This window comes from Giraffa tippelskirchi, chromosome 6, assembly GCF_054371585.1.
Source record: "Giraffa tippelskirchi isolate mGirTip1 chromosome 6, T2T-mGirTip1v1.2.pri, whole genome shotgun sequence".
Taxonomy (NCBI): Eukaryota; Metazoa; Chordata; class Mammalia; order Artiodactyla; family Giraffidae; genus Giraffa; species Giraffa tippelskirchi.
This window is the reverse complement of record NC_137280.1, coordinates 90,195,120-90,220,360: the sequence shown is the minus strand read 5'-3', so window position 1 is coordinate 90,220,360 and position 25,241 is coordinate 90,195,120. Positions and strand designations below refer to the sequence as shown.

Sequence of the window (25,241 nt, the reverse complement as noted above, 5' to 3'; positions counted from 1 at the left end):
ACTTTGTTTCTCAAATTGGTGTTTGCCTCTGGTGATACACCTGCTGCTGGACTAGGGGCCACATCTTTCCCATCAGATTTATCAACAATATGGAACCAAGAAACCAAACAGATGTTTCAGAATTCCTTCTCATGAGACTGACAGAGGACCCAGAACTGAAGATCACCTTCTTCAAACTGTTCCTGTCCATGTACCTGGTCACTGTCCTGGGAAACCTGCTCATCATCCTGGCTGTCATCTCTGACTCCCACCTCCACACCCCCATGTACTACTTCCTCTCCCATCTGTCCTTTACAGACATCTGTTTAAGCACAACCATGATCCCAAAGATCCTGGTGAACATCCAAGCACAGAGTCAGAGCATCACTTTTACAGGCTGCATCACCCAGATCTGCTTTGTTCTGACTTTTGTTTGTTGGGAAAATTTTCTCCTTTTAGTGATGGCCTATGACCGCTATGTGGCTATTTGTCACCCACTGAGATACACAGTTATCATGAACCCTTGCCTCTGTGTTCAGCTGATTCTGCTCTCCTTGTTCATCAGCATTGCGGACGCCCTGCTCCACAGTCTGATGGTGTTACGACTGTCCTTCTGCACAGACCTGGAAATCCCCCTCTTCTTCTGTGAAGTTGTTCAGGTCATCAAACTTGCATGTTCTGATACCCTCATCAATAACATCCTGATATATTTTGTGGCTAGCTTATTTGCTGGTGGTCCTCTTTTTGGAATCATTTTCTCTTATATTCAAATTGTTTCCTCCATTTTGAAAATGTCATCATCAAGCAGAATGTATAAAGCTTTTTCTACCTGTGGGTCTCACCTCTCAGTTGTTACCTTGTTCTATGGGACAGCTTTTGGGGTGTATATTAGTTCTGCAATTACTGATTCTTCCAGGAAGACTGCAGTGGCTTCGTTGATGTACACTGTGGTCACTCCCATGATGAACCCCTTCATCTACAGCCTGAGGAACAGAGACGTGAAGGGAGCTTTGAGGAAACTCATTGGTAGGATACCTTCTTTTCTGTGATGTGTCATTGGCTTTGGGATGGGTTCACTACAATGAATCAAAGTAAAGGGAATGCTAATGAGATAGAAAGCATGACTTTTTCATCACCAGGTTCTTAAATGAATAGATAATATTATAGCTAAGTGCATTTTAACTTAAGCTTAATACCTGACTTGCTCTTTTTTTTTTAGCACTGATTTTTTTAAAATTTATTTTGTATTGCAGTATAGCCGATTAACAATGTTGTGATAGTTTACAGTGAAGGGACTCAGCCATACATATACATGTATCCATTCTCCCCCAAACTTCCTTCCCATCCAGGCTGCCACTTAACACTAAGGAGAGTTCCATGTGCTATACAGTAGGTCCTTGTTGGTTATCTATTTTAAATATAGCAGTGTGTACGTGTCCATCCCAAACTCCCTAAATATCCCTTCTCCCCATCCTTTTCTCAGCAGCCATAAGTTTGTTCTCTAAATGCAGCACTGTGGGTTTTGACAGATGATTTCTATTCTCTAAGATAAATTTCTCCAGTTAGAGTACATGGAAGCCGAATCTGAGGCAGATATTCTTGGTATGGTCCTTTCACGGGGAATGTTCTAAGCACAAAGAAAGTGGGGGGAAATATTAATTTATCTTTATTATAGAAAGTGGGAAAGGACTTAAGTCTCTGGTCATGCAGAGGTGTATCCTGCCTGATTCCATGGACAGCATCATATGAATTGAACCTTAGATGTAAGCCTACTGTGGGACATAGTGGCTGATCTTTTATACCCCAGTTCAGGTGTTCCTGAGACTGGCTGCTGGTATATTGGACATGTGTGATCCAATATTTACATCCAGAATATTCAGCTTCATCAGTTGTAAAAAATTGCTATGGTTAGATTATCTCAGTAGTTTGAAATGATGGTGAGGTTTTTGAACTTGATCTGTGGGGAAGCCTTTCTTTAAATAAGGGAAAGAAATACTGACTCTAACATGCCCAAACTATAAAGATAGTTATCTCTCATGACAAAGATTTCACAGGCAGAAAATATGCAGGAGCAGAAAAGTAGAGATTCATTCATTCCTCCATGAAGTGGCTTCAATGTTAGGGTTGATTCCCCTCATGGGCCTGATGCCCGCATCGGATGCAGGCATCATATCTAGACATGGTTCCCAGAGGAAAAAACCTGACTGTCCTTCCCCAAGTCTGTTGTTGACCGAGGCTTCATTTATAATAGATACTTACATGGCATCATCCACAAGATTGTGCATGCATGCTAAGTTGCTTCAGTCGTGTCCAACTCTTGGCAACTCTATGGATTGTAGCCACCAAGCTCCTCTGTCCATGGGATTCTCCAGGCAAAGATACTGGAGTGGATTGCCATGCCCTCTTCCAGGGGATCTTCCCAACTAGGGATCAAACTCAAATCTCCTGCTTCTCCTGCACTGCAGGCAGATTCTTTTCCACTGAGCCACTGGGGAAACCCCCACAAGATATTACCTTCTATCTCATCACTGAGACTATGATCATAAGTCACCTCCTTAACTAATGCCTGATATGGGGTAAGTAATTCCATTGTATGTATATAATACATTTTGTTTATCTATTCATCCTTTGATGGACACTTGGATGGACACTGCTCCTACCCCTTGGTCATTGTAAATTGTGCTACTATGAATAAAGGTATGTAAATATATCAGATGTTTTATTAAATTTGTTTTTAGAATTGTTATTATCATTATTTTTGGCTGCACTTCTTGGCTTGTAGGATCTTTGTTCCCTGACCAGGGATCAAATCCAGGCCCCCCACAGTCAAGGCTCAGAGTCCTAACCACTGGACCATCAGGGAATTCCCTAGAATTGTTATTTTTTAACTACACACTTACCTGTCTCTCTTTGAAAATGCTATCTATACTCATGATTTAATCTTTCAAAAATTTAGTTTTAAAATGATCATACAGCAAAATGCCATTTTTGTGTGCTGCTCTCTGTATTTTAAGACATACATTGATTCTTACAAGCACCGCCACAGTCAATATACAGAACAGTTACATCATCTGCCAACAAACTGCCTTGGACTAGACTGTAGGCACATGGTCCTCTGTGTTTGTGAACCCCTGTGAGCCACTGATCTGCTTTTTAGCCTTACTTTTTTGTGCTTTTCATGATATCATACAAATAAAATCATACATCACCTCAACCTGTGCATGAATACTTTGAGTAGTTCTATTCAAAATTGCCCAAGACAAAATCAACTCACATGTACTTCCATGGATATGCATAAATAAACTGCGGCTGTATCATTATAAGAGAAACACCAGTAAAGAAGAATGAATAACTGAGACAGGCAGCAACTTGAATGATTCTCAGTGGCATTATGCTGAGTGAAAGAAGCCCCATGCAAAAATCAAATGTTTATTTAAAAAATCTTATCCTGGAGCAAATTGATGATCTGATTCTTGGTTTGGTAGGTTAAACATTTTAGGATCATATTCTTCCTGGTATTTAAAATTTGAATTGTGGATTCATTTTACTTGCTAGGTTTTTTCCTCCCTCTCCTTACATTTTTGTATTCATACATTATCACCTAACAGAGTCACAGTTGCCCTTGGCAATTACCAGTCGTCTAGCCTTGAATTCAGACTGATAACTACTCCCTGATACTCAGTGATTTTGAGAACATCACCAAACCACTGACTAACTTGATTCAGTTCTGCCCTGGGTGCTTCTTTTGAAACTTTCTGCTGTTCTAAGTCCAAAATTGTAGTCCTAGAAAGAGTCCCCAACTCTTGTGTTCACTCCCATTTCTCAGGAACAAACCTCCACAAATGCCTTTGGCTTTTTAAATTCTATATTTCTAAGTCTTTTGTATTTTCTACTACTTTATGTGTTCAAAGCAAACGAGGTTAAGATAGTAAGGGATGACAATACAAGGCTATCCTGTCTCATGTTGGTTTTAAAATATCAAGAAACTTGTATGTTCACAAGTTCATACAGTAGCAGTGAACAGTGAAAGGAGTTAATTGACAAACAGATGAAAATCCTTTTTAAAAATTTTTTATTTTGTATTGGGGTGTAGCACATTAATAATATTGTGATAGTTTCAGGTGAACAGCGAAGCAACTCAGTCATACATATACATGCATCCATTCTCCCCCAAACTCTCCTCCCATCCAGGCTGCAGCGTAACACTGAGTAGAGTTCCCTGAGCTATACAGTAGGTCCTTGTTGGTTATCCATTTTAAATATAGCAGTAGACACATGAAACTCTTGAATTCCTTAAAGATGAAAATTATTTTAATTGATATTAATGTGGAGTACCATGCCAACCTGTTAGATAATGGATAAAATATAATTAAATGTACTGAGATTATGCTTGACCACTGTTTTCTTGGGATGACATTGTAACCCTTTACAGCTTTATGAAAAGTTAAGAGATGAACATGAGCCAATACAGATGCAGAAAAGTCCACTTGGCCTCATGGGGTCAGAAAAGCAACCATCTTGAATTTCTCCCATGTAGAGTCTTGATCTTACAGATTTGCACTGTCCTGGGATCACAGTGACAATGAACTGCCTGGTTAATTAGGAGCTTTGGAAATTGAATCTCCAGGGTTCAAGACTGTGATCTGCCTGTGACTACCTCAATCAACTATACCTTTTCTAGCACACCTGAGACTCTTCCCATAAGTGATCCCTCCTGCCCAGGAGCTGGTGACTCACTCAGACCTTCTGTTCTTCCTAAGGACAGCTGTTCTGTGTGGTACATCAGAGATGTCAAGCATCTTTCCACTGTGATATCAGCCAGGTAACCTAAATTCCTTTAGTGAATATTTAGTGTTTTGGTATAGGTTCATACAGGGGAAGCTGTGAAAACAGTATATACATCAGATGATTAGAACCAAGTCTCTCTGCCTAACATATGACATCTTTACCTTTTTTAAATTTTATTTTGCACCAATATTTGTAAGCATCTTTGATTTACTAATATGAAACTCTCTATATGACCTTGTACTTCTTTCTGATTAGAAATCTTCCTGTTGAGATACAGGGTGACTTCTAAAGAATTGTCCAACATTTCTTTGTGCATCTGTCATTGTAGGGAAGGGGAGAAAAGTTGATAAGCTTCATCTTATCTTTCCATTCTTGGTTCTTGACATATTTATGTATTATTTCTTTTCCCTGGCCCTGAGGTCACCGGGGATCTGGACAGAATTTTCAATGCCTCCCTCATCTGTTTCTCTTTATAAAATTACTAATTTTTTTAAAATTTGGCTGCACCAGATCTTAGTTGTAGCATGTGGGATCTAGTTCCCTGACCAGGGACCAAATCCAGGCTCTCTACATTGGGAACACGGTGTCTTAGCTACTGGACCATCAGGGAAGTCCCCTAATGTTTCAAATAATCAGAAGAGTTCAGATAGTTTATAAAAGAACCATGTCTTTATCCTTTCTAGAATTAACTGCTCATGCTCTGAAATACCAAGTTTGGATATTTTTTTTAAGAACAGAAAAATATGCATGCAGAAGGCATTACTTCCCCGCCCCCCCCCCCCCCCCAGCTTCATTAACCTCCTTCCCTTCCCAAGATGGTGTGGATCTCTTGTGATACTCCTGAGGCTCATCTAGGGACCACAGGTTTCCATGTCTTTTTTAACCACATCTTTTTCATCAGATCATCAACAACATGGAATCCAGAAATCACACAGATGTTTCAGAATTCCTTCTCATGAGACTGATAGAGGACCCAGAACTGCAGACCATTTTCTTCAGCCTGTTCCTGTCCATGTACCTGGTCACTGTCCTGGGAAACCTGCTCATCATCCTGGCTGTCATCTCTGACCCCCACCTCCACACCCCCATGTACTGCTTCCTCTCCAATCTGTCCTTTACTGATATCTGTTTAAGCACAACCATGATCCCAAAGATTCTAGTGAATGTCCAAACACAGAATCAGAGCATCACTTACACAGGCTGTCTCACCCAGATCTGCTTTGCCCTGATTTTTGTTAGTTGTGAAAATTTTCTCCTTGGAGCAATGGCCTACGACTGCTATGTGGCCACTTGTCACCCCCTAAGAAGCACTGTCATCATGAGCCCCCACCTCTGTGCTGTGCTGATTCTCATCTCATTATCCATCAGCATTGCGGACGTCCTGCTCCACTGTCTGATGGTGTTGCGACTGTCCTTCTGCACAGACTTGGAAATCTCCCTCTTCTTCTGTGAAGTTGTTCAGGTCATCAAGCTTGCCTGCTCTGACACCCTCATTAATAATATTGTTCTGTATTTTGCAGTTAGCATATTAGGTGGCATTCCTCTTTCTGGAATCCTTTTCTCTTATACTCAAATTGTTTCCTCTATTTTGAGAATGCCATCATCAAGCAGAAAGTGTAAAGCTTTTTCTACCTGTGGGTCTCACCTCTCAGTCGTGTCCTTGTTCTATGGGACAGCTTTTGGACTGTATATTTGTTCTGCAATTTCAGAGTTCTCTGGGAAAACTGCAGTGACTTCATTGATGTAAACTGTGGTCACTCCCATGATGAACCCCTTCATTTATAGCCTGAGGAACAGGGACAAGAAAGGAGCTTTGAGGAAACTCATTGGTAGTGTCCTTTCTTTTCTGTGATGTGTCACTGAATTTGAGATAAGGCTACTAGAATAAGGCCAAATTAGAAGATTACTGATTAGTTAGAATGCCTGACTCTTTCGTCACCAGGTTCTTAAATGAATACATAACATGATGGCTAAGTGCATTTTAATTTAGGATTTAAACCCAACTTATTCTTTGTCTAGCTCTGTGATGTTTGACACAAAATTTCAGTTCTCTAAGATAAGTTTTTGGTTAGGGCCAAGAGAAGCTGAGTCTGAGGCAGAGGTTTGTGGTATAGTAATTTCGCTGGGCAACGTTCTCAGCATAAAGGATATCAGAGAAGGTGAAGGAAAGGATTTAAACAAGTCTGTGGTCATGCAAAGATATATTCTGCCTGATTCTCTGGATAGCACCATGTGAACTGAACTCTAGAGTTAAGGCTATTGTGACACATGCTGGCTGATCTTTCACACCCCAGTTCAGGAGTTCCTGGGGTTGTTCACTGGTAAATGGGACATGTATAAGCTGATATTTGCATCCACAGTATTCAGCTTCATCATCTGTAAAGTTGCCATGATTAGATTATCTCAGTCATTTGAAAAGATTGTGAGGTATTTGAACTTGATTAGTGAGAAAGACTTTCTAATGGCAGGCTACAGTCCATAGGGTCGCACAGAGTTGGACACAACTGAAGCAGCTTAGCACACAGCACATACATCCTTGCTCTAATATGTTCAAACAATAAAGACAGTTATCCTCATTACAGGAATTTCAGAGGCAGAAAGTGTGCAGGCATGAGAGAGTAGAGATTCATTCATTCCTCCATGGAGAGGTTTCATGCTACGGCTGATTCCCCTCATGGATTCATACGGCTGCATCAGATGCAGGCATATCTAGAGGTGATTCCCAGAAACCAAGACAACCGACTGTGCTTCTCTGGGTCTGCTGTTAATTGAGGGTCTATTTTTAGTCACTCTTTCCATGGTGTCATATTACCTTCAGTTGGAAAATTTGGTACTGAAGTTCTATAAATGAAATAATATGCCTACTGTATTCTCATTTTACTTTTTAAAATTGTGGTAAAATGTAAAACATAAGAATTGCAATTGCAATGTGTTTAAGGTGTGCCATTTTGTGTCATATTTACATTCACACTGCTGTGCAGTCATCACCACATTCTGTTTCCACCTATTTTTTATTTTTTGGCTGTGCTGGGTCTTTGTTGCTGTGTGGGCTTTCTCTAGTTGCAGTGAGTGGAGGCTACTTTTCCTTGTGGTGCTCATGCTTCTCATCGCAGTGGCTTTTCTCTCTCTCTGTCTCTCTTTTTTTTCTGGCATGTTTTTTATTTATTTATTTTTTAATTGAAGGATAATTGCTCTACAGAATTTTGTTGCTTTCTCTCAAACATCAACAAGAATCAGCCATAGGTACACCCATGTCCCCTCCTCCCAAACCTCCCTCTCCACCCCCACCCCCAGCTCCCTCCCCATCCCACCCTTCCAGATTGTCACAGAGCCCCTGTTTGTGTTCCCTGAGTCATACAGCAAATTCCCACTAGCTATCTATATTACATGTGGTGTTGTAAGTTTCCATGTTACTCTCTCCATACATCTCACCCTCTCCCTCCTCCCCACCCCCATGTCCATAGGTCTGCTTTCTATGTCTGTTTCTCCATTGCTGACAGTGGCTTCTCTTGTTGCAGAGCACAGGCTCTAGGCACGTGGCTTCAATAGTTGTGGCATGTGGGCTTAGCTGTTCCACGGCATGCAGGATCTTCCCAGACCAGGAATGGAACCTGTGCCCCTGCATTGGTAGGCAGATTCCTAACCACTGCACAGCCAAAAAAGTCCTCCACCTATTTTTCATAACCTCTGACTCTCCCCATGCCTGAGTCCCTGGCAATCTCTATTCCTTCTTCTGTCTCTATAAGTGTTTCTAATCTAGAAAATTCTTACAATATATGTCATACAACTCATACAATATATGTCCTTTTTTCTTTTTCAATTTTTGATTGTGAAAAACTAAAAATACAGCAAAAATTGAAAGAATGATACAGTGAAAAACCATTTATGGACTGCTTACATTCAACAGTTAACTATTTCACAATATTTGTTTTATCAGTCTACATATACTAATTTTCTTCTTTCTTGTGGTGTTAAAATACACATTGTATAAAATTATACTATCCTAATTATTTTTAAATTCACAATTAAAAGTGTTCAGTATAGGAATTTTTCATCTTGTAAATCTGAAATTCAGTTTCCTTTAAAGAGTAACTCTCCTTTACCTCATCTTCTTAGCCCCTGTAACCACTGTTTTACTTTCCTTTTCTATGAATTTCGGTACTTCAGATACTTCTTATAAGTGAGATTTATCTTTTTCTGACTGGCTTGTTCCACTTAGTTTAATGTTCTCAAGTTCCATCCATGTTGTAGCATGAGGCAGGGTTTCCTCCCTTGCTAAGGCTGAATAATATTCCACCATATATATATAACACATTTTGTTTATCAATTCATCCTCTAATGGACACTTGGGAAGCTCCTACCTCTTGGCTATTATACATAGTTCTCTTATGAATAAAGATGTATATATATATTTATTTCACTTTATTTTCTAAATGCACAGATTCCTTTCTGTCTTTAAGAGTACTGTGTGTGTGTGTGTGTGTGTGTGTGTGCGCGCGTGCGCGCACGTGCACACATGCTTGCGTGCTCAGTCGTGTCTGACTCTTTGTGACTCCAAGGACTGTAACCTGCCAGGCTCCTCTATCGATGGGATTTTCCAGGCAAGAAGCCTGAAGTGGTTATATATATTCAATTGGATACACCCAACTGAATGCAGAGTTTCAGAGTTTCAGAGTTTCCTACTCCAGGAAATCTTCCTGACGCAAGGATCAAACCTGTGTCTCTTGCATCTTCTGCACTGGCAGTTGCATTCTTTACCACTGCTCCACTATCTATACTTATGTTTTAATCTTTCAAAAATTTATTTTAAAAATATCATTTAGTTTAATGCACTTTTTTGTACTATTCTTTGTTTTTTAATTAATTTTTTTATTTAGAAATTTTTCTTTGTGGAAAGCTTTTCAGTGTTAGTTGAAGAGATCTTTAAAAATATATTTATTTTTTTATTTGGCTGTGTCAGATGTTAGTTGCATCATGTGGAATCATTTGTTGTGGCACACAGACTTTCCAGTTGTGGTACGTGGACTTAGTAGCTCTGAGGCATGTGGAACCGTGGTTTCCCAACCAGGGATCAAGCTTTTGTCCCCTGCATTACAAGGTAGATTCCTAACTACCTAACCCCTGGATCACCAGGGAAATGCATATTTTTAATTTTTATTTTAAAAATTATTCATTTATTTGGCTGGGCCAGGTCTTAGTTGGGGCATGTGGGAACTAGTTCCCTGACCAGGGATTGAACCTGGGCCCCCTGCATTGGGAGTACGGAGTCTTAGCTACTGGACCACCAAGTAAGTCCCTGTACAGCTCTTTATATTTCAACTCATGTACCAATTCTTAGAACCACCACTACACTCAGAATACAAGGCAGTTACATCATTCATCGATAAACTATCTTGTGTTGCACTGTAATCACACATTCCTTTGTCTTTGTGAATCACTATGAGCCACTGATCTGTTCTGCATCCTTACAGCTTTGTATTTCTCATAATACCATATAAATGTAATCATATATCACCACACTGTTCATAAATACAATGACTCTTTACATAAACAAAAAACCCCACATGTACTTCTCTGGATAATGCATAAATAATGTGCTGTATTATAATAGAAAGCAGCAATAAAAAGGAGTTAGGTATTGATACTTTCAACAACTTGTATAATTCTCAAAGGTATGCTGAGTGAAAGAAGTCCCATGTAAAAAGCAAACATTTATTTAAAAATTCTTATCCTGTATTGCCCTTATGGAAAACAGTATGGAGATTCCTTTAAAAACTAGGAATGAATTGATCATATGACTCAGTAATCCTACTACTGGTCATATACCCCGAGAAAACCACAATTCTAAAAGGTACTTGTACCCCAATGCTCATTGTAGCAAGATTTACAATAACCAGGACATGGAACCAACCTAGATGCCCATCAACTGATGAATGGATAAAGAAGCTGTGGTATATTTATACAGTGGAATATTACTCAGCCATAAAACAGAATGAATTTGAGTTAGTTGTAGAAAAGTAGATGAACCTAGAGCCTGTCAAATAGAGTGAAGTAAGTCAGATAAAGAAAAACAAATACTGTATATGAACACATATATATGGAATCTAGAAAAATGGTACTGATGAACCTAGTAGAGAACGAGCTTGTGAACAAAGCAAGGGAAGGTGAAGGCAGGATGAATTTAGAAAGTAGCATTGACATATATACACTATCATGTGCAAAATAGTTAGGAGGAAGTTGCTAAACAACACAGGGAGCCCAGCCTGGTGCTCTGTGATGACCTAGAAGGGTAGGATGAGGGGAGGGGAGGGAGGGTCAGAGGGAAGGGATATATATAATTACAACTGATTTGCATTGTTGTATGGCAGAAAGCAATACAAAACTGTAAAGCAATTTTTCACCAATTAAATAAATAAATAAAAATTTTAAAATCTTACCCTAGAGTGGATTGATGATCTGATTCTTGGTTTTATAGGTTGAGCTTTTTGGCATCAAGTTCTTCCAGGCTATTTTGAAGTTTGAATTGTGGATTCATTTTAATTGCTATGTTTTTTCCCTTCCTCCATTTCTCATGTTTTATATCATGCAAACAGCTTCACAGCTGCCCTTACCAAAAACTAGCCTTGAATCACTCTAATAACTATTTCCTGGGCCCACTGATTTTGGGAGTATAGAAAATCCAGCCACCAAACCATCAGGTAGCTTGATTTGGTTTTGCCTTTAAGGCTTCTTTCGAAGCTTTCTACTGTTTCAAGTCTACAGTTAAGGTCCCAGGCAGTGTCCAAGACTTCATGTTCACTCTAATTTCTCGGTAACAAACCTCCATTGAGCCCTTGGCTTTTAACTTTTTATACCTCTGTGTCTTTTATACTTTTCTATTATTTTATGTGTTTGAAGCAAAAGAAGCTAAGATAAGGAGTGACTTTACAATGCCATCTTGTCTCCTGTTGGTTTTACTATATCATGACAGTTGTAGGTTAACAAAATTCATACAGTAGCAGTGAAAAATAAAGGGAAGAAATGGATAGGCACATGAAAATATTGATTTCCTTAAAGATGAAAAATATTTTAATAAATATTAATGTGGAATACCATCTCCAATTATTGAGTAAAATCTAAATAAATATACTGAGATTAAATCAGCTCACTAGTGTTTTGCCATTACATTGGAACCTCTTACAATTCCATGAAAAAATTAAGAGATGGGTATGAGCCTGCACAGACGCAGAAAAGTGAACGGTGTCCACTTGGCCTCATAGAGTCAGAAAATCAGCCGTCTTGAATTTCTCTCATGTAGTCTTCACCTTAGGATTTTGCACTGTCCTGAGATCACAGTGACAATGAACTGGCTGGTTAATGAGGAACTTTGGAAATTGAATCTCCAGGGTTCAAGACAGTAACCACCTCAGTCAGCAGTCTTTCTCAGAAAGGAAAAAGCGCAACTGAGACTCCTCTCATAAAGGATTCCTCCTGCCCAGGACATGATGACTCACTCAGATCTTTTGTTCTTCCTAAGGACAGCTCTTCTCTGTGGTACATCAGAGGTGTCAAACCTCTTTCTATTGTGATACCAGCCAGGTATTACAGGTGATATCCCTTTGTGAATGTTTGGAAATGCGGGCAAATATTTTGGTACAGGTTTATCCAGAGAAGGCTGTGAAGACAGTACCTACCTCAGATGGTTAGAACCCAGTCTCTGCCTAACTTATGTCATCTTCACACTTTTTTTTTTGCATTTTGTGCCAATACTTGTAAACATCTGTTTTACTAATACCATATTCTTTTCTGTGACCTTGAGCTTTTCTTCCTGAGTAGAAATCTGCTTGTTCTACAACAGGGTGACTTTTTTTCAGATTTTTTAAACTGAAGTGTAATTTTATTTTATTAATTTTTATTGGAGTATAGTTGTTTTACCATGTTGTATTAGTTTCTGCAATATACCCATGAAAAAGTGATCCCCTCTTTTTTAGATTTCCTTTCCATTTAGGTTACCACAGAGCATTAAGTAAAGTTCTTTGTGCTATATAGTAGGTTCTTATTAGTTATCTATTTTATACTTAGTGGTGTATATATGTCAATCCTTATCTCCCAATTAATCCCATTCCCTTTTCCCCCTTGGTAACCATAGGTTTACTCTCTACATCAAATAAGGTGACTTTTATTTTTTTTTCTGACATTTCTCTGTGTTCCTGTGATGGTGTGGGTGGGCAGCAAGGTTGGTAAGTTCACCTTATCTTTCCTGTTTCTTGATATATCTTTATATTATTTCTTATGCATGGTACTAAAGTTGCTGGTTACATAGAATCTTCACTGCCTCCCTAGCCTACTGTTTCTCTATACAAAGTCACCAAATGTTTTTAATAATCAGAAGAGCACAGATAGTATAACTTAAAAATACAACCAAGTCTTAAAACTTTTTTTTCTCTTTTTTTTTAATTAGTTTATTTTCTATTTTTTAACTTTACAATATTGTATTTGTTTTGCCATACATTGACATGAATCCACCATGGGTGTACATGTTTTCCCCTTCCAGAACCCCCCTTCCACCTCCCTCCCCATCCCATCCCTCCAGGTCATCCCGGTGCACCAGTCCCGAGCACCCTGTATCATGCATTGAACCTGGACTGGCGATTCGTTTCACATATGATAATTTACATGCTTCCATGCCATTCTCCTGTATCATCCCTCCCTCGCCCTCTCCCATAGAGTCCATAATACTTTTTAGAATTAATTGTTTGTGCTCTGAAATATCCACATCATTTTTTTAAAAGGAACCCAGGAATAAAAATGCATAAAGAAGGCATTCCTTTTTTGTTCCCTTAGTTTGTCTCCTTCCACTCCCCAAGTGGCGTTTACCTCTTTCGATACCCCTGCTTCTTCTTCAAGGACTACATATTTCATTGTCTCTTTACCACATCTTTTTAAAAGAATATTTATTTGGCTGCACCGGGTCTTAGTTGCAGCACTCAGAATCTTTTAGCTGTGGGATCTAGTTCCCTGACAAGGGATTGAACCCAAGCCCCTTGCATTGAGAGTGTGGGGTCTTAGCCACTGGATCACCAGGGAAGTTTCCTGGTTATCACATCTTTTTAATCAGACTCATCAACAGCATGGAACCCAGAAACCACACAGATGTTTCAGAATTCCATCTTATGAGACTGTCAGAGGACCCAGAACTGAAGACCATCTTCTTCAGCCTGTTCCTGTCCATGTACCTGGTCACTGTCCTGGGAAATCTGCTCATCGTCCTGGCTGTCATCTCTGACTCCCACCTCCACACCCCCATGTACTACTTCCTCTCCCATCTGTCCTTTACAGACATCTGTTTAAGCACAACCATGATGCCAAAGATCCTGGTGAACATCCAAGCACAGAGTCAGAGCATCACTTTTACAGGCTGCATCACCCAGATCTGCTTTGCCCTGACTTTTGTTTTGTGGGAAAATTTTCTCCTTTTAGTAATGGCCTATGACCGCTATGTGGCTATTTGTCACCCACTGAGATACACAGTTATCATGAACCCTTGCCTCTGTGTTCAGCTGATTCTACTCTCTTCGTTTATCAGCACTGCAGATGCCCTGCTCCACAGTCTGATGGTGTTACGACTGTCCTTCTGCACAGACCTGGAAATCCCCCTCTTCTTCTGTGAAGTTGTTCAGGTCATCAAACTTGCATGTTCTGACACCCTTATCAACAACATCCTGATATATTTAGCAGCTGGTATATTTGGTGGCATTCCTCTTTTTGGAATCATTTTCTCTTATATTCAAATTGTTTCTTCCATTCTGAGAATGCCATCATCAAGCAGAAAGTATAAAGCTTTTTCCACTTGTGGGTCTCACCTCTCAGTCGTGTCCTTGTTCTATGGGACAGCTTTTGGAGTATATATTAGTTCTGCAGTTACTGACTCTTCTAGGAAGATTGCAGTGGCTTCCATGATGTACACTGTGGTCACTCCTATGATGAACCCCTTCATCTACAGCCTGAGGAACAAAGACATGAAGGGAGCCTTAAGGAAGCTCTTTGGAAGAATATCTTCTTTGCTGTGATTGTATCACCTGATTTTGGCTGGGTACTCTAGAATGAATCAAAATTAAAATAATACAAATGAACTACTCTGCCTGACACTTTCATCACCAAGTTATTTTTTTATTTTATTGAAGTATGGTTGATTTGCAATGTTGTGTTACCAAGTTCTTAAGTGAATAGGTAACATGATGGCCAAGTACATTTTAACTTAGTATTGAAACCCGACTTGTTTTTCTAGCTTTGTGTTGTTTTTTTTTAATTTAATTATTTGGCTGTGCAAGGTCTTAGCTGTAGCATGTGAGGTCTTTAGCTGCAACATGTGAACTCTTAGTTGCAGAATGTGGGATACAGTTCCCTGAACAGGGATCAAACTTGGGTCCCTTGCATTGGGAGCACGGAGTAACCACTGAACCACCAGGGAAGTCTCTAGCTCTGTGATGTTTGCCACAAATTACCTTTCTCTAAGGTTTTTTATTATAGAAAAGAGAAGCTGAATCTGAGGCAGATCTTCTTAGTATGATAATTTTGGGTGGAATGTTCTCAGCACAAGAGAAGTGGGAAAAGTTGGATAGGTCAAGGTTTAAAGAAGTCTGTGGTCATACAGAGGTAGAAACATGGATTGCACCGTGTGAATTGCACCCCAGAGTTAAGCCTGCTATGAGACATGGCAGCCGATATTTCTTACCGCAGTTCAGGAATTCTTAAGACTGGTCACTCACTGATAATCAGACATATGTGGGGCAACATTAACATCCACAACACTCAGCTTCATCATCTATAAAAATTTGTGATTAGATTATCACCATGGTTTGAAATGATTGCATGATATTTGAAATTGGCTAATGAGCAATCCTTTCTAATAAGATAACGATATCCTTCCTCTAATATGCTCAAACAATGAAGATAGTTATCTTCATTATAAGGATTTCAGAGATACAAAATGTGCAGAAGTGGGAGAGTAGAGATTCATTCATTCCTCCGTGAAGTAGCTTCAACCCAGGGCTGACTCCCCTCATGGACTCAGATGGCTGAATCAGATGCAGGCATCATACCTAGACATGAATCCCAGAGGCCAGTACAATCGACTCTCCTCTGGGTCTGTTGTTAATTGAAGATCTATTAACAATATATGTTTCCATTGCATCATCCATAAGATATTACCTTCAATCCTATCACTGAGAATAGGATCATATGCCACTGACTTAATCCAGTTCCGAATAAAGAACAAATGATTCCTGTGAAAGCCTTATACTTATATGTGTGTGTGCTCAGTCACTCAGTGGTGTCCAACTCTGTAACCTGCCAGACTCCTCTGTCCATGGAATTTTCCAGGCAAGAATACTGGTGCCAGTTGTCATCTCTTATTCCAAGGGATCTTCCCAACCCAGGGATTGAACCTTGAGTCTCCTGTGTCTCCTGCATTGGCAGGCAGATTCTTTACTACTGAGCCACTTGAGTGCAATTATTGCTGCAAAGTTAATCTCCATAAGGACTATAAATACTTAGACCAATGCCCTAGTAAAATTTAATAGTATTATCATGTTCCACAAATTTCCTCTAACCTTGAGTCTTATAATGTTATTAATCCCATATATTTCTCCACTTGCTTTAATAATTTGATTTGTTTTCTTTTATTGTTATATTTACCAGCCTTTTTCTCCTGGTGTGAGTAATATAATAAAATACATAATAAAAATAAATAATTATTAGTCAGGCAAGGCAGATGTTGGCAATTTTCCTCTGACATCTTATTTGCTTTGAAACCTTCTTTCTCATTGGTTTATTTATAAGAATATACCTGAATTTTCACTTCTCTCCTTATTCATCTTATATCATCATGTTTCTTACACATTTCTGGTGGAGTCCACACAGAAACATCATGAAATAAAATCAGTTGTATCATGAATATCTTAGCAATTGGGGTAATCTTAGGCCTCTCGTGGAAAACTTTGATTTTTTTCTTTGGCTGTGCTGGGTCTTCGTTGAGGTGTGCAGGCTGTTCATTGCGGTGTATGGGCTTTTCTCTAGTTGTGGTGCATGGGGGCTTCTCTAGTTGCAGTGGGCAGGTTTAGTTGCCCAAGGCATGTGGAATCTGGTTTCCCAACCAGGGATTGAACCTGAGTCCCTGCATTGGGAGGTAGATTCTTAACCACTGGACTACCAGGGAAGTCCCTCATGGAAAACTTTTTAATGTGTGTTTGTGAAGAAAGCTGTTCTATGGAGAACTACTTTCATTTGATAGAGAAGTGCTGAGAGTAAGACAAGGAAAAAGGGAAGCGGACAAGTTTAGCTGGATCCGTTTCCCCAGAAGCACAAAAATGTATGGTCATCAGTCAGAACCACCTCAGTGGTGACTTGGTGAAAACAGCAGAGCTGTCAAAGGAGAATCAAGGGTGTGGATGAAGAACCTTCTATTCACTCAAGAGTGAGAGGTGGTTTTATTTTAAGCACCAAATCTAGGGAACAACTCCCTGGCTGGCACTCCTGTTCACTCTGGTGCAGAGGTTCCTCCACTGTTGTCATTAGAACAGCTGTAGAGATTAATTACCTGAGACCTTTGTTCAGGGTGCTGAGGTATCCCTGACCTCCAGCAAGAACCACTGATTTTGAACTTCAGAGGCGGGGGTGTGTGTGTGCCTGCTAAGTCGCTTCAGTCATGTCCAACTCTTTGCGACCCTATGGACTGTAGCCCACCAGGCCCCTCTATCCATGGGATTCTCCAGGCAAGAATACTGGAGTGGGTTGCCATTCCCTTCTCCAGGGTATCTTCCCTACCCAAGGATTGAACCCGCATCTCCTGTGTCTTCTGCATTGCAAACAGATTCTTTACCAGCCACCAGGGAAGCCCCAAGGGGCATGTGCTGTTCTGCAAAAGTAGTAACATAATAAAATGCATGTAACTGACCTGAAATTTAAAATAAGCAATGCCATCGTTATTGTTTTTCTTGTATTGCACTTTGGAGATTTCATTGTGCTTTGGGGTATGATAGTAACTGATTAATTTCCAATATTCTGTATATCTACATTATGTTTGATGACTACAAAATAGATATCCTTTATGATACTGATGGAAATTTTGTTTGCTTTTCTTGTTATATTTATCGGCCTTTTTCTTCTGATCTGAGTAACATAATAAAATAAATAACTTAGTTTTTGTAGCTAGGTTTCTGCCATTATGAGTAAATCTGAGGGTTTTTTTTTTTTTAATATTTCTTGGTAGAATGAGAGAGGGAATCCATATCATCATCAATACTTCATTTATAGTAACAACTTACTGGGTGTACAAATTATTTCATCAAGTGGCATACCTCTTATTAATACACGGTTGAGAGTCTTTTGATCTTCCTTTCTGTTAAATATCTAACTGTGATATATCTACTGAGTTGTTTATCCTTTTCTCACTCATTCGTATGAGTTCTTTATATAATCAAAATATTAGTGCTAGTCATACACATTGCAGATTTCTTCAAGTATATGACTTCTATTTGGATATCCTCTACAGTTTTGCTTCAGATGAATACAAGTGCTTCATTTTAATTACGTAGTTGTAGTCTGTCAATACTTTCCATAATGGCTTGTACCCAATACATCTTGTTTATGAAATCCATTGGTCTTGCATTTATGTATTTTTAATATGTAATAGTTCATTTATTTCCAACTGTTAGCTCCCTATTATGATATTTCAATTTCAAATCTTCTCTATTCTCTTCATTTATAAAACTCACATTTCTATGAACATCTTAATTAGACCTCAAGTGACTTAGATTGCTAATCTGATAAAAAAGAAAATTGTTTGAATAGATTAGTACCATGTTCATTTTTTGTTTGTTTTGTTTTTTGCTTTACTTCTGATTTGGTTTTTGTTGTTGTTTATATATCTTATTGTAATATAGTTGATTTATAATATTGTGTTAGTTTCAGGTGTATAGCAGAGGGATTCAGTTATACATATACATATATTCATTATTAGATCTTTTTCTCATACAAGTTGCCACAGAATTTTGAGTAGACATCCCTGTGCTATACAGTAGGTAACTGTTGGTTGTCTATCTTATATATAGTAGTAGTGTGTGTACGTTTATCCCGATCTCCTGATTTGTCCTTCACCCCCATGTTTTCCCCCTGGTAACCGTAAGTTTGTTTTCAACGTTGAAAGTCTGTTTGTAAGACTATTGTAAGTCTGTTTCTATTTTACAAATAAGTTAATTTGTATCTTTTAAAAAATTATATTCCATATATGAGTGATAACATGATATTTGACTTACTTAGTATGATAATCTCTAGATCCATCCAAGTTGCTACAAATTGCATTATTTTATTCTTTTTTTATGGCTGACTAATAGTCCTTTATACATATGTACCACCACATCGTCTTTTTAAAAAAATTTTTTTGGAGTATAATTGATTTTTAATGTTGCATTAGTTTCAGGTATACAGAAAAGTGTATCAATTATACACATATATATGTTCATCCTTTTTGAATGATTATTTTCCCATATAGACTGTTACAGAGTGTTGAGTCGAGTTCCTTGTGTTATAAAGCAGGTTCTTATTAGTTATCCAGGAATCACATCTTCTTTATCCACTCCTCAGTCAATGGACATTTAGGTTGCTTCCATGTCCTGGCTATTATAAATAGTGCTGCAGTGAGCATTGTGCTGCATATATCTTTCCAGATTATAGTTTTCTGCAGATATATGCCCAGGAGTGGGATTGCTGAATCATACAATAGTTCTATTTTTAGTTTTTTATAGATACAGTGTTTGTGCCAATAGGCATTCCTACCAACAGTGTAAGAGGGTTCTCTTTTCTCCATACCCTATCTAACAGCTATTGCTTGTAGATTTTTTTTTTTTTGATGATGACCTTTTTTTTGGCTAATAGCCTTTTTATTTTTTTAATTTAATTTTTATCAGAGTACAGTTGCTTTACAATGTTGTGTTAGTTTCTACTGTACATCAAAGTGAATCAGCTGTACATACATATATATCCCTCCTTTTTTGGATTTCCTCCCCATTTAGGTCACCACAGAGCACGAACAGTGTTCCTTGAGCTATACAGCAGGTTCCCATTAGGTGTCTATTCTATGCATAGTGTCAACAGTGTTATGTATGTCAATCCCATCCCCTTTCCCGCCCCACTGTGTCCACATGTTTGTTCTCTACATCTGTGTCTCTATTTCCATCTTGCAAATAAGATCATCTATATGGCCAACCTAGATAGCATATTTAAAAGCAGAGACATTACTTTGCCAACAAAAGTCCATCTAGTCAAGGCTATGGTTTTTCCAGTGGTCATGTATGGATGTGAGAGTTGGACGGTGAAGAAAGCTGAGCGCCGCAGAATTGATGCTTTTGAACTGTGGTGTTGGAGAAGACTCTTGAGAGCCCCTTGGACTGCAAGGAGATCCAGTCAACCCATCCTAAAGGAGATCAATCCTGGGTGTTCATTGGAAGGACTGATGTTGAAGCTGAAACTCCAATACTTTGGCCACCTCATGCGAACAGTTGACTCATGGAAAAGACCCTAATGCTGGGTAGGATTGGGGGCAGGAGGAGAAGGGGATGACAGAGGATGAGATGGTTGGATGGCATCACTGACTCGATGGACATGGGTTTGGGTAGACTCCGGGAGTTGGTGATGGACAGAGAGGCCTGGCATGCTGCAATTCATGGGGTTGCAAAGAGTCGGACACGACTGAGCGACTGAACTGAACTGAACTGATACCATTTTTCTAGATTCCACATACATGCATTAGTATACAATCATTTTTTTTCTTTCTGACTTACTTCACTCTGTATGATAGTCTGTAGGTCCATCCATATCTCTACAAATGACTCAATTTCACTTCTTTTTATGGTTGAGTAATAGTCCAGTGTATCCATGTACCACATCTTCTCTAGTCACTCAGCTGTCAATGGACACTTAGATGGCTTCCATGTCCTGGCTATTGTAAATAGTGCTACAATGAACATTGGGATGCATATGTCTTTTTTTAATATTTTTAAAAATTTATTTATATTTTTAATTGAAGGATAATTGCTTTACAGAATTTTGCTGTTTTCTGTCAAATAGTTTTCGCCGAGTATATGCCCAGTAGTAGGATTTCAGGGTCATATGGTATTTCTATTTTTAGTTTTTTAAGGAACCTCCATACTGAACTTCATAGTGGCTGTATTAATTTACTTTCCCACCACAGTGCATGTAGGTTTCCTTTTATCCACACCCTATCCAGCATTTATTGTTTGTAGATTATTTGATGATGGCCATTGAGATGATATTTCATTGTGGTTTTGATTTGCGTTTCCTTAATAATTAGTATTGTTAAGCATATCTTCATGTGCTTTTTGGCCATTTGCTTCTCTTCCTTGAAGAAACATCTATTTAGATCTTCTGCCCATTTTTTCGAGTGGATTTTTTTAAATATTGAACTTCATGAAATGTTTGTATATTTTAGAGGTTAATCTCTTGCCAATTGCTTTATTTGCAAATATTTTCTCCCATCCTGGGGGTTACCTTTTTGTTTCATTTTGACACCTTCCTGTATTCTTTTTTTAGATGTCCAATTGAAAAATTTCTATCCTCATTTTTATCCATTTGTTATTTGTGAAACTTATAAACCCCCCCTTTTATTTTGTGACTTAATGTTGTACATGCTATTAGATGGGCAAAAATATATCCTATTGAATGTTGCTACTAATACAAATAGAAGCCCTTGGTGGCTCAGTGGTAAAGAATCTGCCTGCAATGCGGGAGACACTGATTTGATCCCTGGGTCAGCAAGATTCCCTGAAGAAGGAAATGGCAACCCACTCCATTATTCTTGCCTGGACAATCCCATGAACAGAGGAGCCTCATGGGCTACAGTCCATGGGGTCACAAAAGAGTCCCACATGACTAAGAGACCAAACAACAACAACAGAAATAAATGAACTGTTGCTTGTCTCAGGAGTTTATAGAACTCTCTATGTAAGGTCTGGTGGTCCAGGAAGGAAGGGAAGTGGTGGATGTCTGTGTTACAAAACGTCTTCAATTTTTCAAAACTTACGCAAGGGCAGAAGTGTAGTATGGAATTTGGCCCCACCCAGAGAGATACTACCTTTGCCCCAGTGCCTAGCAGGTAATCATTAAATGCTAGAAAATTCCTTAGTGATAGAGTGATGCTATTCATCCTAGTTATTCATAGTGGGTAATGTGGACAATACCTGATAGTTTATGCTAATGAGATCACTGAAAATGATGTATAGCCATGCTAACCATTGAATGAATACAGCTTTGGGCAAAATGACATCAACTCAACCTGGAAGCTGGAAATTGAGTTCAACCATATGGGCAATAATTTAACTAATCGTGTTTATGTTATGAAGCCTCCATAAGAATTCTAGACACTGAAGCTCAGGTCAGCTACCTAGTTAGCAATATTCTTTTCATATATTATCACACCCTTTAGCCAGGAAGAGATAATGGGTCTGAACTCTACAGAGAGAAGATAAAAAGAACTTCACCTATGTGACTTTTAGGTCCAGCCCTATGTGTATCTTCCTTTGTCTGGTTCTAATTTGTATCCTTTGCTATAATAAAACTAATATCATAAGTATAGAATTCTCCTGAGTTTTGTGAGTCATTCTAACGCATTACTGAACCCGAGGGATTCCCCTTAACTTGACTATTCTAGAGAATTAGTGAATGTGAGGAAGCCTCTGATTTGTATAAGTAAGAGTGGTATTGGGAATCCTTGAACATTTAGCTGGTGTCTGAAGTGAAGGCAATCTCATGAGGAGTGTTCGCTTAAACTTTGTGGCTTGGCAAACCCTTTGCAGCAAGGCAAGGGGTGAAAAAAAATCAAGCCAAGTTGAAGCCCCTCAAAGGTCTCTGAAAACCACCAGGGAGCTCTGGAGCTAGAACGATCCTTTAGAGTTGGCTGGAGTTGGGACAATGGAGATAAATGCTTACATCTCCACATCATACAGTCATTGGATGTGGGCTGCCTGGTGGCTCTCTGTAGCTGAGGCAGATTGCTTTAGGAGTTGATTGCAGAGAGCTGAGTAACACCCAACATTGGACACATACGTCCCTCATTCCAACAGTAGAGATTTTTTATTGTGGTAAAATAACATAACATAAAATAACATAAAATTTACTGCCTTAATGATTTCCAAGTAAACTTCACATGGTTTTGCAACCATCGCCACCATCCATCTGCAGAACTTTTCATCTTCCACATCTGAAACTGTCCCCATTGAACACTAACTCCCCATTCCTCCTCCCAAAGCCTCTGGTAACCAACGTTCTAATCTCCGTCTGCACGTGTCTGACTACTTTAGGTACCTTATATAAGTGGAATCTTTCAATTTTTGTTCTTTGTGTCTGGATACATAATATGATTGGGGATATGGTGGCTGGAATAGGAAGAATTATCAGAAAAGTTGGTAATTGACTTTCGTAGACACTCTTCCATCTACTCCTTGGGAAGCATACATGTCAGGTTTCCTAGGAAAGTCCCAGTTGATAACTCACTATTAATCATATCTCATTTCAATTTCAAAATACCCTAGTTTGAACAGGAAATCAGTCATCCTATTTGCTCAAAAATCTGGCCAAGACCATTAAGAAACAAAAATGCACTAAATATTTTGGTCCTTAAGGTAGAGTCTAGATCCTCAAATCAAGGTGTAGGCAAAAAAATCATAGGAAAAGTGTAGAAACAATAAAACAGAAGACAGTGAGAGCTATGATTATTTTGCAGTGCTAGAAATAAGGCTCCCTATGAACAGAGGTCCTGGATAATGTATAAAGAGAGTGAGAAGGGTATACTGATGTGCTTCACAAAGTCCAGGTGAGCTATGACTTGTGTGGGGAGTCCAAAATAACTTATTATTTCCATTAAAGCTATTCTAACAGGAAAAATGGGGCTTCCCTGGTAGCTCAGTGGTAAAGAATCTGCCTACCAATGCAGGAGATGCCAGTTCAATCCCTGGGTCAGGAAGAAACCCTGGAGAAGAAAATGGCAACCCATTCCAGCATTCTTGCCTGGGAAATCCCATGGACAGAGGAACCTGGCAGGCTCCAGTCCATGAAGTCACAAAGAGTCAGACATGACTGAGTGACTAAACAACAATTTCAACGGCAAGAGGAAAAATTGTGTAAACAGAAAGCAGAGTGCCAAATAGGTACAAATCACTATGGGACTGCAGATTCAGAATTTCTTGTTGCACATATTTGAATTTACTGCCTTTCCCAGTATTGTGAACCAAAAGAAAATAAAAACGTTGACACAGGTGTTAAAATTAGGCTATTCTGATGATAATCCCCCACCGGGCACTCTTGAAGTCCTTGTTCCTTAGACTGTAGATGAAGGGATTCAGCATAGGGGTGACCACAGTGTACATCACCGAGACCACTGCACTCTTCCTGTGGGAAGATGAGACAGTGGAGCTGAGATATACCCCAAGGGCTGCTCCATAAAATAAGCAAACAACTGACAGATGAGAACCACAGGTAGAGAAGGCTTTGTACTTCCCATCTGATGAGGAGATTCTCAGAATGGAGGATATAATTCGAATATAAGAGTAAAGGATCCCCGAGAGTGGAACTCCAGCCAAGATGGTACCAATGAAATAGATTAATACATTACTGGTGGAGATGTCAGAACAGGCAAGGTTGAGAAGTTGAGAAAGCTCACAAAAGAAATGAGGGATTTCCACATCTGCGCAGAAGGTAAGCTGTGACATCATCAAGTCGTGAAGCTGAGAGTTCAAAAGGCTGATGGAAAATGACACCAGGACCAACAAGCCACAGAGTTGGGGGTTCATGATGACCAGGTAGTGTAGAGGGTGACAAATGGCCACCAGTCGATCATAAGCCATCACTGTCAGAAGGAGACTCTCCAAACATGCAAAAAGAGAAAAGACAGTCACCTGAGCTAGGCATCCTGCATAAGAGATGGATTTGCTCTGTGTTTGGAGGTTCACTAGCATGTTGGGGACAGTGGTGGTGCTTATACCAATGTCAGCCAAGGACAGATTGGAGAGGAAGAAGTACATGGGGGTGTGGAGGTGAGAATCGGAGCTGACAGCCAGGATGAGGAGCAGGTTCCCGAGCACAGTGACCAGGTACGTGGACAGGAAGAGTCCAAAGAGGAGGGGCTGCAGGTCTGGATCATCTGAGAGCCTCAGGAGGAAGAATTGTGAGACACGTATACGATTGTGTGGTTCCATGAAGAAGGGACACCTTTTTAAAGAGAAGAGGATGTTGAATAAACAGCACAAATATAGAGACACAGACATAAGTGTCCGGAGTTTGGATTTGAACAATTCAGAATTCAGAAATAAAGTATGCATGCTTGACGACCATACAGCACAATTCATTGAGCAATATTTCTCAGTGCGAACACATCTTTACTAGTGCTTAAGACGTTCACTTTTTTCTTCATACATCTATTTTAG

The 25,241-nt window shown here is 39.2% G+C and overlaps 4 protein-coding genes across 4 annotated transcripts; 3 read left to right on the top strand and 1 right to left on the bottom strand.

Annotated features, from left to right (window-relative positions):
- The first annotated feature begins 89 nt into the window (after window positions 1–89).
- On the top strand, window positions 90–1,028 carry LOC145510944 (olfactory receptor 7G1-like). The gene has a single exon (XM_081503116.1). The coding sequence runs from the start codon at window positions 90–92 to the stop codon at window positions 1,026–1,028; it is 939 nt and encodes a 312-aa protein (XP_081359242.1).
- Window positions 1,029–5,680: 4,652 nt separating this feature from the next.
- Window positions 5,681–6,514, top strand: LOC145511211 (olfactory receptor 7G2-like). Its single transcript, XM_081504057.1, has one exon. It carries the CDS (start codon window positions 5,681–5,683, stop codon window positions 6,512–6,514), a length of 834 nt encoding a protein of 277 aa, XP_081360183.1.
- Window positions 6,515–13,877: 7,363 nt separating this feature from the next.
- Window positions 13,878–14,816, top strand: LOC145510945 (olfactory receptor 7G1-like). The gene has a single exon (XM_081503117.1). The coding sequence runs from the start codon at window positions 13,878–13,880 to the stop codon at window positions 14,814–14,816; it is 939 nt and encodes a 312-aa protein (XP_081359243.1).
- A 9,267-nt stretch (window positions 14,817–24,083) lies between these two features.
- On the bottom strand, window positions 24,084–25,028 carry LOC145510420 (olfactory receptor 7E178-like). The gene has a single exon (XM_081501543.1). The coding sequence runs from the start codon at window positions 25,011–25,013 to the stop codon at window positions 24,084–24,086; it is 930 nt and encodes a 309-aa protein (XP_081357669.1). The 5' UTR covers window positions 25,014–25,028.
- Between the last annotated feature and the right edge of the window lie 213 nt (window positions 25,029–25,241).